This window comes from Notamacropus eugenii, chromosome 6 (genome assembly GCF_028372415.1).
Source record: "Notamacropus eugenii isolate mMacEug1 chromosome 6, mMacEug1.pri_v2, whole genome shotgun sequence".
NCBI classification, from domain to species: domain Eukaryota; kingdom Metazoa; phylum Chordata; class Mammalia; order Diprotodontia; family Macropodidae; genus Notamacropus; species Notamacropus eugenii.
In genome coordinates, this window is record NC_092877.1 from 41,088,551 (window position 1) to 41,099,900 (window position 11,350).

General features: G+C 47.4%; 1 protein-coding gene across 1 annotated transcript in view; it reads left to right on the forward strand.

Annotated features, from left to right (window-relative positions):
* The window catches only part of OTOG (otogelin), a 111,965-nt gene extending 101,177 nt beyond the window's left edge, over positions 1-10,788 (forward strand). Inside the window, exons 51-58 of the mRNA XM_072621406.1 lie at positions 559-599; positions 1,322-1,397; positions 1,615-1,793; positions 2,716-2,820; positions 3,979-4,098; positions 5,953-5,998; positions 8,643-8,722; positions 8,921-10,788. Of these exons, the coding sequence (XP_072477507.1) occupies positions 559-599; positions 1,322-1,397; positions 1,615-1,793; positions 2,716-2,820; positions 3,979-4,098; positions 5,953-5,998; positions 8,643-8,722; positions 8,921-9,121 (848 nt within the window). The 3' untranslated portion in view covers positions 9,122-10,788. The remainder of the gene's footprint in view (positions 1-558; positions 600-1,321; positions 1,398-1,614; positions 1,794-2,715; positions 2,821-3,978; positions 4,099-5,952; positions 5,999-8,642; positions 8,723-8,920) is intronic.
* The last annotated feature ends 562 nt before the right edge of the window (positions 10,789-11,350 follow it).

Sequence of the window (11,350 nt, forward strand, 5' to 3'; positions counted from 1 at the left end):
GATGTGAACCCAGGTCATCCGACTCCAAAGGCAGCACACGTTCCACTGAACTGTATTGGCCTCTGCCTTTCTAATGAAAGGAAGGCAGTACATTTCCTCATTTCTCCTCTGGGATCAAGCTTGGTCTCTATATATACATATACACATATACAAATATGTGTATACATGTGTGTATATGTGTGTGTATCTTGAAAAACAAGGATTTTAAACAGAAGACAGGAAGAAGTTTTTATCCCACTTTTCTTTGAAGACTAATCTCAAGAGGTAGAGTGGCTGAAGACTGAGTCATCTCATTATTTCCTCCCTGTACCTTGCTCCTTTCCCTCTGGTTGAGAAAAGTTCAGTGTTCATTTTCCTGAGTTCCAGAACACTCTCTGCTTCCCTGCTCCTGGCTATGACTCAGATGGAGAAACTGAGGTGTTTTTTGGAGGGCTGTACATTACCTCATGCCTGGATGTAAGAGTCAAAGTATTGGGACTGTGACCTTGGTACCAATGGGTAGCAACTTGGCTTGGCCATCCCAAGCTAAACCTCATTCTGGTCCTTTCTGTCTTTCAGAATGTGACTGTGATACAATTCCTGTACCTAAGTGCCACCTGGTAAGCATCTTCAGTCTCTCTTTCCAATGCTTAGGTTTTCCTAGGTTTTCCTCTATCCTTTCCCCTCCATTATTCCCTTTTGACTCTTTCTTTTAATCAAGAGGAAAGAAATAGTGAGTGAGAGCTCTTTCAGGAGTTAGGAGCCAGGTTTTGCCACTTACTTATGTTGTTACCTTGAACAATTAAAAAATACAACACAGAATATTAAAACTAGAGATGCCTATCTGTTTTTACAAATGTGGGAACAGATCCAAAGAAGGGAAGAGCCTTTTCTAAGGTCACACAGCAAGTAAGTGGCAGGGTCAAGATAAGAACTAGGCCCCATGACTTCTCTCCCCTCTCTTTTCCCTCTCCCTCAAATTACCTGTCTTCATCTCTCTGGGTTTCTGTTCCTACACCTTTAATACAGGAATGATAAACTGACTTGTGACCCTCTCAAGGATAGATTCCCAGTTGTGCTTTGGGTGGGCCTGTCCCTTTTTCACTGATTGGCTATGCTAAGAGGTTAAGAAAAAAATACACTGATTGAATACATTGAAATACATTGGCTAAGCTAAGAGGTTAGGAAGAAATACAATTCCTCCAGTACTGCCAGACTACCTTCCTACATCTGGTAGAGAGGGAACAGCAGCCAAGGCAGGGATGCCCAGGTTCTCTCTTACTACTGGGCAGAATGACTGGGGAACCAGAGGAGATTGACACTGACCTCTATGTGCATATAGTGGGAGCGACAGCAGCTTGATATGGAGTTCACCCAGAGTGCTGAGAATGTTTGCGACTGTGTCAAGTACAATTGTGGTAAGTGAACAAGGGAAACAGCAGGATGTTGGCAAGGCCTATCCAGATGCAATGGTTCCACCAGTCTCCATCTATGGTGAGGGAAGGAAGCCTCTCTCTGAAGTGACAAATCTGTGAACACCAGGGATGGGGTGGTTGGATTGGAAGCTGGTGTGGAGGGTCTATCCTCCTACTCCTGGATCATAGCTGTGATCAGAGTGTGTCCCTCTATGACCAGTGAAGGCCCCAGTCTGCCTGAGCCAGGAACGTGGGGTGTTGCAGCCTGGTCAGAAGGTAGTGGAGCTCTCAGCTGATGGTGTCTGCAGAACCTCCCACTGTACTGATGTACTTGACCCCCTTACCAACTTCTACCAGATCAACACTACATCTGTCTTCTGTGATGTACAGTGTGAGGAGGTAAGACTCCATACACAATGTAGCTTGGGAGTTCTGGTGGGAAACCTTCCCTTTTCTTCTGGGAAGCTAACCAACTTCAGGGGTCCATAAAATCCCAAAACAGGAAATGGATGGATGGATGGATGGATGGATGGATGGATGGATGGATGGGAGGGAAACTGTGTCCTGATCAAGGATTCTAAATAGGAGGAAACTGAATGTTTCAGAGGAATAGAGAGAAGATGGAAAGTGTCTAAGGAAGGAAAGCAGGGTCATAGTAAACCATGAACTATGACGTAGAGGACTGCTCTAGAGGATAAAAGGCTGAGGCAATACTCCTGAAGTATCTGGAGGATGATGACCAGTTGTTTTCCACCTCCAAGGGAGTGTGTGTGTGTGTGTGTGTGTGTGTGTGTGTGAGAGAGAGAGAGAGAGAGAGAGAGAGAGAGAGAGAGAGAGAGAGAGAGAGAGAGAGAGAGAGAGAGAGAGAGAGAGAGAGAAAGTGATGGGGGAGGAAGGAGAGAGGGAAAGAGAGAGGTAAAGAGAGAAGCAGGGAGGAGGAGAGGGGGAGAGAGAGAGAGGAGAAGGGGGAAGGAAGGCAGGAAAAAGAAAGAAGAGTACATGAGGTAGAAATGCAGCAAGAAATTTTAAGTTAGATGCCAAGAAAATACAGATCTGGACCTTAAAAGATATAACTTTATCAGTCCCTGGAGCTAGATGCGATCTTCCTTGGAGACCGCAAAGGGATGGATTGGGTGACTCCCTGAATTCCCATGTATCTCAGCAAGTCTCTTGTTCTGTTTCTTCTGTATCCTTTGAGTCCTATGGTGACTTGGATGTTGTGCAAGATCCTTGGGAAGGCATCCAGGGTGCCATCCAGGGGAGATCTGGCAGGTACAAGGTTAAGTGTTTCGGGGTGGAATTGACTTGGCTGAATTTGCAGAACCAAGAGTACCAGCCTCCCCAGGACCTGGCCACCTGCTGTGGCTCCTGCAAGAATGTGTCCTGCCTATTCACATTTCCCAATGGCACTGGGATCATTTTTCTGGTGAGCCCTTCCTCTTCCCCCATCCCTCTCCCTCCCCAATGACTTCATGAAAATAGTCTTGCTCTAAACCTCTCTGTCTGTCCCCAACCCCGGGCTCAAACCTGCTCCCAGATCTCTCTTCTGGAAAAGTGAGGTGTATGACCAGCAGTGCCCAGAGGACTGAGCATATTTTGGGCAGGGCCAGGGAGCAGCTGTGTTAAGCCATACAACAAAGGGGCTGTTTTTATCCTCCCAAACCCTGCTGGTCATTTGTCTGCACCCTACATTCATCTAATGCTTTTGCCTTTCCAGAGTGCTTTACATTGGTTGTACCATTTGAATGTGAGCTCCTTGAAGGCAGGAAATATTTCAGTTATGCCTCGGTATCCTCAGCATCAGTCAGACAATAAGCATTTATTAAATGCTTATTTTATTTCAGCCACTGTACTGAGTTCTGGGGACATGAAGAAAGACAAAAAGGCAATCCCTGTTCTCAAGGAGCTCACCCTTTAATGGAGGAGGTAGTGTACAAATAACTGTGGACATACAAGATACATACAGTATAAATGGAAGTCAGGATCGGAGAAAAGGCATGGAGGTAGGGAGGGAGACTCAGAAAGGTCTCCTGCTGAAGGTGGGATTTAAGCTGAGTCTCAAAAGAAGTCGGGGAAGTCAGGAGGTGGAGGTGAAGAGGGAGAGCGTTCCAGTCACAATCCGATGCCTGGCATATTGTTGGCATCTAATAAATGCTTGTTGTTTGCATCTCACTATGAAAGAAGTGGGGTTCATCCACTTTGCAGAGGACATTGAGACTCAGAGATGGTGAGTGACCTTCCTAAGGTCACACAGTGAGTTCCAATCTCTTTCTGGGCATCAGTTTCCTTCTCTGTCAAATGAGATGTCTTCCAGCTTCAAGATTCTATGCTTGTATAGAATTAGTGGCAGAATCTAGACCAGAACCATGATTATCTATCTCTAGGTTCGTTACTCTTTTATTAAACCACCAGACATGGTGAGCAAACACAGACTAGTAACACAGAGGCCAGGCATGGTAGAAACCAGTTTAGTGCCCAGCAGTAGGGCAGTTGCATCTCACATAAGGCCTTCCCCAGTCCTCAGGAAATGATTACTTTACACAGACTCTCTGGGCCAACTGTCACTTACACATCTCGCTTCCAGCCTGGAGCATCCTGGATCTCAGACTGTGCTCGTCATGACTGCAGCCACACAGCCCTGGGCGTAGTCCTGGTTGTATCCCCTATCATCTGCCCACCCCTCAATGAGACCGAATGTGGGAAGGTAAGGACTATGGAAATGGAATGTCCAGGTGGGCCACTGATTTGGGACATTGTTTATGAGAGCTCCCCAGTCCCTCAAGTTCCAATTTCCCTCTAGGCCAGGGCATACCTTGGAGCATGAAGGAGCAGAGGGGCGATCTCCCTTCCTTCCAATCCTGCTGCTATACAGCAATGTCTCCATCCATTCATCCATCCATCCATCCATCCACCCATCCATCCACCCATCCATCTATCCATATCCCTCCCAAAGCACTACACACTTAGATAGATTCTGCTGCTGATGTTCAAGGATTGTCAATTAAAATCTAAAACTTAGCTTAGGCAATTGGGGTAAAATATCATGACCTTAGAGGCATGAAGATCTGAATTCAGATCCCATCTCTAATGTACACTACTTATGCAACCCTGGGCATATCACTTCTGGGCAATCCTCTAAGGCTATACTTTGAAGAGAAGGCAGAGAAAACTTCTTCACCATGAGCTCTCTTTGCCAATGAAATCACAATGAAATCTCCCTCTTCGTGAGAATGAACATATTATTCATGCCTCAAGGGAAGACTGTTTTCCCTTTTGGTGTTTGGGCCTTAACTTGGACTAATGTTGAAAGAATTGTGGGTCTTGTGCCTTGGAAAAGTTTAGGGAGGGGCATAATAGCCATCATCACATAAACAAAGGTCTGTCACTGGGAGGAAAGATTCTCCCTGACTGTTTTAACCCCAAAGGGTAGAACTAGGGGCATTGGGGCAAACCCACATAGTGGCAGATTTAGCTTCAGTGTAAGGGACATGGTCCCAATAATTTTTGAATGTCCTCAAGTGTAATGGGCTACCTTGAAAGATAGTGAGTTCCCCACCACTGGAGGTATTCAACCAGAGGCTAGGTGTCAGGATTACCAGAGAGGGTATTCTGTTTCAAGTCTAGGTCAGATTCAGTGCTTCCCATGTCCCTTTCCATCTCTGATCCTATGTGATATTAACCAGTTTCTGATTACCTATGATCCATGGGTACATAGACATACATACATATATATACACACTTATGCCTACACACACAAACATATTCTTTCTCAGGGTGAGATCATACAATGGGATGGGTTTTCATACCTCAAAGACTCCCACCTCCCAGACATCACTTCTCTGTTCTCCAGCTCTACCTCTATCACAGGACTCCAAAAGGAGGAGAATGCAGAATTGTGTATGCAGAATTAGAACCCAGGTCTCCTGACTCCCAATCCAGGCCTCTTTCAATCACATCACTCCCTCCCCAGATTGGTGCAGAAAGTCACAAATGCAGGGCTGTGGAGTCCTCCCTGAATCTGGGGGTCAATAATTAGTGCTGAAGAAGAGCGATGACCTTGGATGACAAGAGGAGGGGCCTGGGAGTGGGGAAGGGAGAAACTTGAACAGAAGCAGGTAATCAGCAGAGTAAGGCCATATGATCATCCCCAGGACCTCAGCCTCTTCCCACCCCCACCCCTAGACCCCACTGTCCCAAGCCCCATGCAGATTCATACTAGGTAGCCAGGAAAACACATCAGGACTTTTCACAGGAGGACTGAGGACATCTATTCTCTGGTCCTCTCTGGCTGCAGAAACCAGAAAGAGGAGGACCAGACCCTAAGGTGGGCTCAGAGTATCCTAAGGTAGACAGTAGGGGGCATATTTTACCTGAATTATCAGGATACTCTCCACCCCTTAACTGTGCTCTGGCCTCAGATCCTGAGCACAGATACATTCCTGGATAATGTCTTGTTAAGTTTTTGTGGGGCATACTTGTGGATTGTGTGAATTAGGGGCATCAGATACTCCCAGAGCTGATCTCTTGCCTCTATCTCACCATCTTCCTCTCCATTTAGGTGGGGGGCTCTGTGGTACCTTCTCTGGAAGGATGCTGCAAGACATGTGAGTATCCCAGCCCCTGCCATGACTCTGAAGGGACTCTGGGATTGGGTAGCAAAGTGCTGGGGTTGGGGGTTCCTGTGTTCCTGCTGGGATCCTATTCTTCTTGCCCACAATTCTTCGGGTGTGACTGAGTGTAATGGTTCTGTGCTGGTTCTATGTACCAAAGACCTATTATTAGAGGTGACACTCCCCCTGGGCACTTGCTAGAGCCAGCCTTGGGCATCTTGTTAGAAAATCAAGCTAGTAAGTACCTATTACATGCCTCCTGTGTGCCAGGCACCATTCTAGGCACTGAGGTTACAAAGATACAACAAAAGGATACAACGGAAGAAACGATCCAGACTCTCACTGAGCTTATGTTCTAACAGAGGAGATGAGAAGGTATACAAGAATAAAAACAAAATAGTTAATTCCAAAGCAGTTGGGGAGGAAGGGAATTAAAATCGGAAAGGAGTGCTCTGGGATATATGGAAGAACTTCATTCAAAAGATGGATCCTGACCTGCATCTCAAAGGAACAGAGTAATTCTATAAAGGGGTAGGGCAGGGTGGGGTGCGGTGGGGTGGTGGTGACCAGAGCAAAAGCAGGGAGGTTGGACATGGAGTATGAGTGACAGACAGAGGGGCAAGTTTGGTTGGATCACAGAGGATAGGAAGGGGAGTAATGTTCACTAAGTCCTGGTCTGCAGGAGCTCCGAAACCTGTCACGTCACCTGGAGGAGTCTTTATACTCCTTCTATGTTCATGTGATGCAAAGGAAGGGGCAGAATACTAGCTCTGGAGTGTGAGGATGTGGATTCAGATCCTGTCTCTGTTGCTAACTACCTGGGTGATCTTGGAGAAATCACTGAATGTTCCTCCAAGGAGGGAGTTGGACTACATGGACTCTGAGGCCCATTCTTTCTCCAAATCTGTGATCCTGTGACTCACAAGCTGATATCTGTGTTTCCTTCTCCTCCAAGAAGAGCAGTTTGCCCTTTGAGGAGCTCAGAGCACCCTACGACTGTACCCTTCTCCCCACTTTTCCCAGGGGGAGGGATCAAGGAGATCTGTCCTGAGTTTCCTCCAGCCACACGTTCTGGCTACTGACTACCTGGCCACATGAAACCTCCCTTATCAGTTTTACCTTGTAGACCAGGTGTTCTTAACTTGGGGTCCATGGATCCCAGAAAGGTCTGTGAATAGATTTCTAGAGCTCATGAACCTGGAAGAGAAAAGAGTTACATTTTTATTTCAATATAATTGTAATCCTATGTATTTTTTATATGCATTTAAAAAATATGATTAAGAGAATAGATCCACAGACTTCATCAGACTGCCAGAGGGGTGCATGACTCAAAAGAGACAGACCATTTCTGTGCCCTTAAGGGAAGCTTAATTTGGGGGATGCAGGTATCCTGAGTGTATTGATCTACTTCACCTTCCCCTAATCCCAAGGCCCCTTGCCCTATTTCCCCTGTCACCTTTCCCTCCCCACCCCCCATCTGCTTTCCCTCATTGGACCTTCTCACCAGTCCTCTGATTGAATCACCCTCCTCTTTCCTCATGACACACTTTCCTCACCCTCTGAGTATGACCTGCGGCCATGTCCCGCTCTCCCCAGGTTCCCCGGGGGCCCTGTTTCTGCTCTCAGTTAGCCCTGCCTCTTCTCCAAGGGTTAGTGCCCGCTGTCACTCAGGTCAGTGGGAATGAAGTTGAAATGGCCTTCCATTGGTGATTCTGAAAATGGTCCGCTGCTGAAAATGGTCCCTTGGCCCTCAGCTCCCCAGGGAAAGGGCAGGAGGGAGGGTTGGGGAGGGGAGAATTTGTGACTCTCTGTTCCTACTAACAAGGCCCTTCCCAAAACATTCCGCTGGCAGAGCCTGGTCTTCAGATGTGGGCAATAAGCTGGCCCCCAAAGCATGCATGTGTGCACCCCCATAATGCTCGCTTCCTACTATCCACCCAGAGACCGAATGCTGCTTTGCTCCTGCTTTTTGCTGAACACCTCCAGGATGCAGCTGCATCCTCCAGGCCCAGGGCCACTCAGGTTAAGGACTATTAGGACATCCACCCACTTTCATCTGAACTGCCCTAGAATTATTAAGACAAAAGGGTCAGTTGGATTTAATTAAATTCAACAAAACATTAAGGGAAACTGAACTAGAGGCTGAGTGATTTGGCCAAGTCTCCTCTGGCTGAGTGGCCAAGTGGGCCCTGATTTCTTGACTTCAAATCCAGTGTTCCTTGCCCCAGGTCCCAATGGATGTCTCATTGCTGCAGGATGTCCCATTGCTGGACAGCTACTCTCCCAGAGGCCTCGTCAACTGTCCTGCTCCCATTTCTCAACCTCCCTTACAGGCTGGTGCTCATCATTGAGGGTTTCAGGACTCAGGCTCTCTGGGTTGCTTCCTCGCTGCCAAGCCCCAGATATATGGCCTGCTATTTCTTTTCCTTCAGATGGAGATTCTCTTCCTCCTACAGAGTCAGGCCCTGGGAACTGTGAGGGGTAGGGGAGAGTAGTGCATGAGTTGAGAGTAGCTCAAAAGACTCAGTGCATGAACAGCTAAGTGCCTGGGAACTTTCCTTACTCATCTCCTGCCCCAGGGGGCAAGAAATCTGGGAGGCTGGGTCAACCTCATTCAGTTTTCCTTGCCTTTCACCAGGTAAGGAGGATGGGCGGTCCTGTAAGAAGGTGACTGTCCGAATGACCATCCGGAAGAGTGACTGCAGAAGCAACACACCAGTGCGTTGTGGGGCCCTGGGGACAGAGACCTGGGCATCAAGGGCAGATTGGGCTGGAGCACCACGTTAGGTTTGGTTGGGGATCCAGAGGTCAGGCTGGGAGGAAGAGGGTATAGGGATGGGCTGGGTTGGGTTGTTCTGGGGAAAGTCAGGCAGCTTCCACAGGCCTCCCTCCCCCGCTCCCTGCTGTCCACCTCAGGTGAACATCGTGAGCTGTGATGGGAAGTGTCCTTCTGCAAGCATCTACAACTACAATATTAACACGTACGCTCGTTTCTGTAAGTGCTGCCGAGAGGTGGGCCTGCAGCGGCGCTCAGTACAGCTCTTTTGCACTGGAAATGCCTCGTGGGTGCCTTACACCATCCAGGAGCCCACAGACTGTGCCTGCCAATGGTTCTGAGACCTTTATTCCAAGGAAGAACTGACTAGGGGCCCTTTTCTCCCCTCCTCTACTGTACCTGATCCTCCTCCAAGGGTCCCAGGGATAGTCCCCTGGGACTTACTTGCACCCTTGCAGAGTGAGGGCTGGGAGAAATTTCATCCCCATGTCCCTCAAATTCACAAGGACCCCTGGCCATGCGCAGCTTGGCAGCAAATGTGCTGTAGGGGTCAGGAAAGCCAGTCCCATCTGATGAACGGAGCTTATCACAGAAAAGCCTTCCCTTCCCCTGCTTCCTGCTAAGGATATTGTGTTGTACAGTGTGATTACAGCTTAGGGCAGCTAGGAGACCGGTTGAGCCCCTCAGCCCACTCTTGCTAGGGATGGAGGGAGGGAAGACATAATATAGAAGTTGGAAAATTGGCCACCTCTGGTCACTTTGCCCTTTTTGACAAACAGAGAGGGACATGGATGATAGGATCCTATTGGTGCATGAAGGCTTTAGTTTAGTTGTTAACATCTTGGTGGTGAGAAGTAGATTTACTGCAGCAGGTGGCCCAGGAAGGTTGAAGGGATTGGGAGAGGGAATTTCTGTCCTTGGAGGCTATCTCTGGATCTTCTGAGGGTCAGAGGAATTGACTTAATAGTCTAGAAAACCCCTCTCAACACAAGGAAATACTGCCTGATTCTCAATAATGGGCATTTTTATCTAGGGAAGCATTTAAAGGTCTAGGCACATACATACATTTCATCATATCGATGCATTGTAGGAAGTAGTCTGGTAGAAGCCCATGGCCTTCTCTATGACTTAATGGGGTAGTTTAATGAGAGAAAGAAATGATTCATTCTTTGGGGGACTCCAGGCTAGGCCAAAGTTATCTAACTCCAAAGCAGCTTACCTTTCTCAGAGGCAATTTATCTCCCTCATGATGTTCCCAGGGGCTTTGCTGATAGACCACCTTTGATCTTGGCCTTCAAACAAATCTTCCAGTCCCTGTAATACTTTCTGATGCAAGACTCCAGAAATGTTTCGCAGAGAAATCTGGCACAGAGGGAGACAGAGTTCCTAATCTCCCCCATTTGCAGAATCTCTGCAAATCTAACTCTGAAGGCCTTAGAGCTTATCTTCCCAGTGAAACAGCCTTCAAGATGGAAGATGGCAATGCTTCCAGCATACTTGTTGCATGAGTATTTGGCCCAAAGTCCACTGCTGATCCTAGGGATGTCCTCCCTAGACTTGGCCTGGCAAACTTGGCTCCAGGCTAGAGGGGCTCAGGCTTCTGTTCTCCTCTCCTGCCCATCCAGCTCCTTGTCCAGACTGGGGAGGGCAAACCTACTGGCCAGTCATGAATGTTGAGGCCTTGCCTTGCCCTTTCAAGTTTCCCTGGACTCCCTTCCTAGGGCTCTGGAGATGCCTACTATTGAGGAAGGGACTGCATCAGGATAAAAGGAGCACAGGCATTTTTGTCACTTGCAAATTTTTGCATCTGTGTAATTCTTCTGCATCCAATAAATGCCAAGAAGAAAGCAGGGAAGCATATTAGGAGTGTCAAATTCTCTTTGCTTTGACTTTGGTTTTGGAATGCAGCACAGCACAATGACAGCACAAAATTGGAGGTTGGGGTCAACTAGACTATAACCATCTTGTTACAGGGACGGAAAAGGGGACGCCTCTCTGACCAGCTCACTGAAAGGTACAATGTGATATATAGAACTTAGAATCAGGAAGACTTGAGAGATTGAATTTCTCCTTAGGAAATTACTGTGTGACCCTAGATAAGTCAGCCTCTCTGACTTAGTTTCCTCATCTGTAAAATGGGGATGATAATAGCATTTTGCTGTGTGGCTTAAATGAGGTGACTTGGTAAAGTGCTTGGCTAGCCTTAAAGTACTCTAAATGAGAGTTATTCTTATACTTCCCCTGCCAAGAACACCAGAATGTAGGACATTTCACTTATTTGGAAGACTGGCCAGCACCATTCAGGCCATTTTTTCCTTCACTATCCTCTTGCAGGATGGGTTTATGAATGTGTACAGAACTGACTTGCCCATAACCCCCAAAATCTCCAGCCAAGTGATGATGGAAGAGAAGACCTTATAGCCTCACCTGTCATAATAGGGGTGGAGAAGGAGAAAGAGGAGCATCTCAGAAATAGAAAGGGGACCTTAGAGGTAGCACAGTGGATTAAACACTGGGCAACCCCCTAAGGGAGTTTTATGGTCAAGAGTGTTGGACCTGGAATCAGGAAA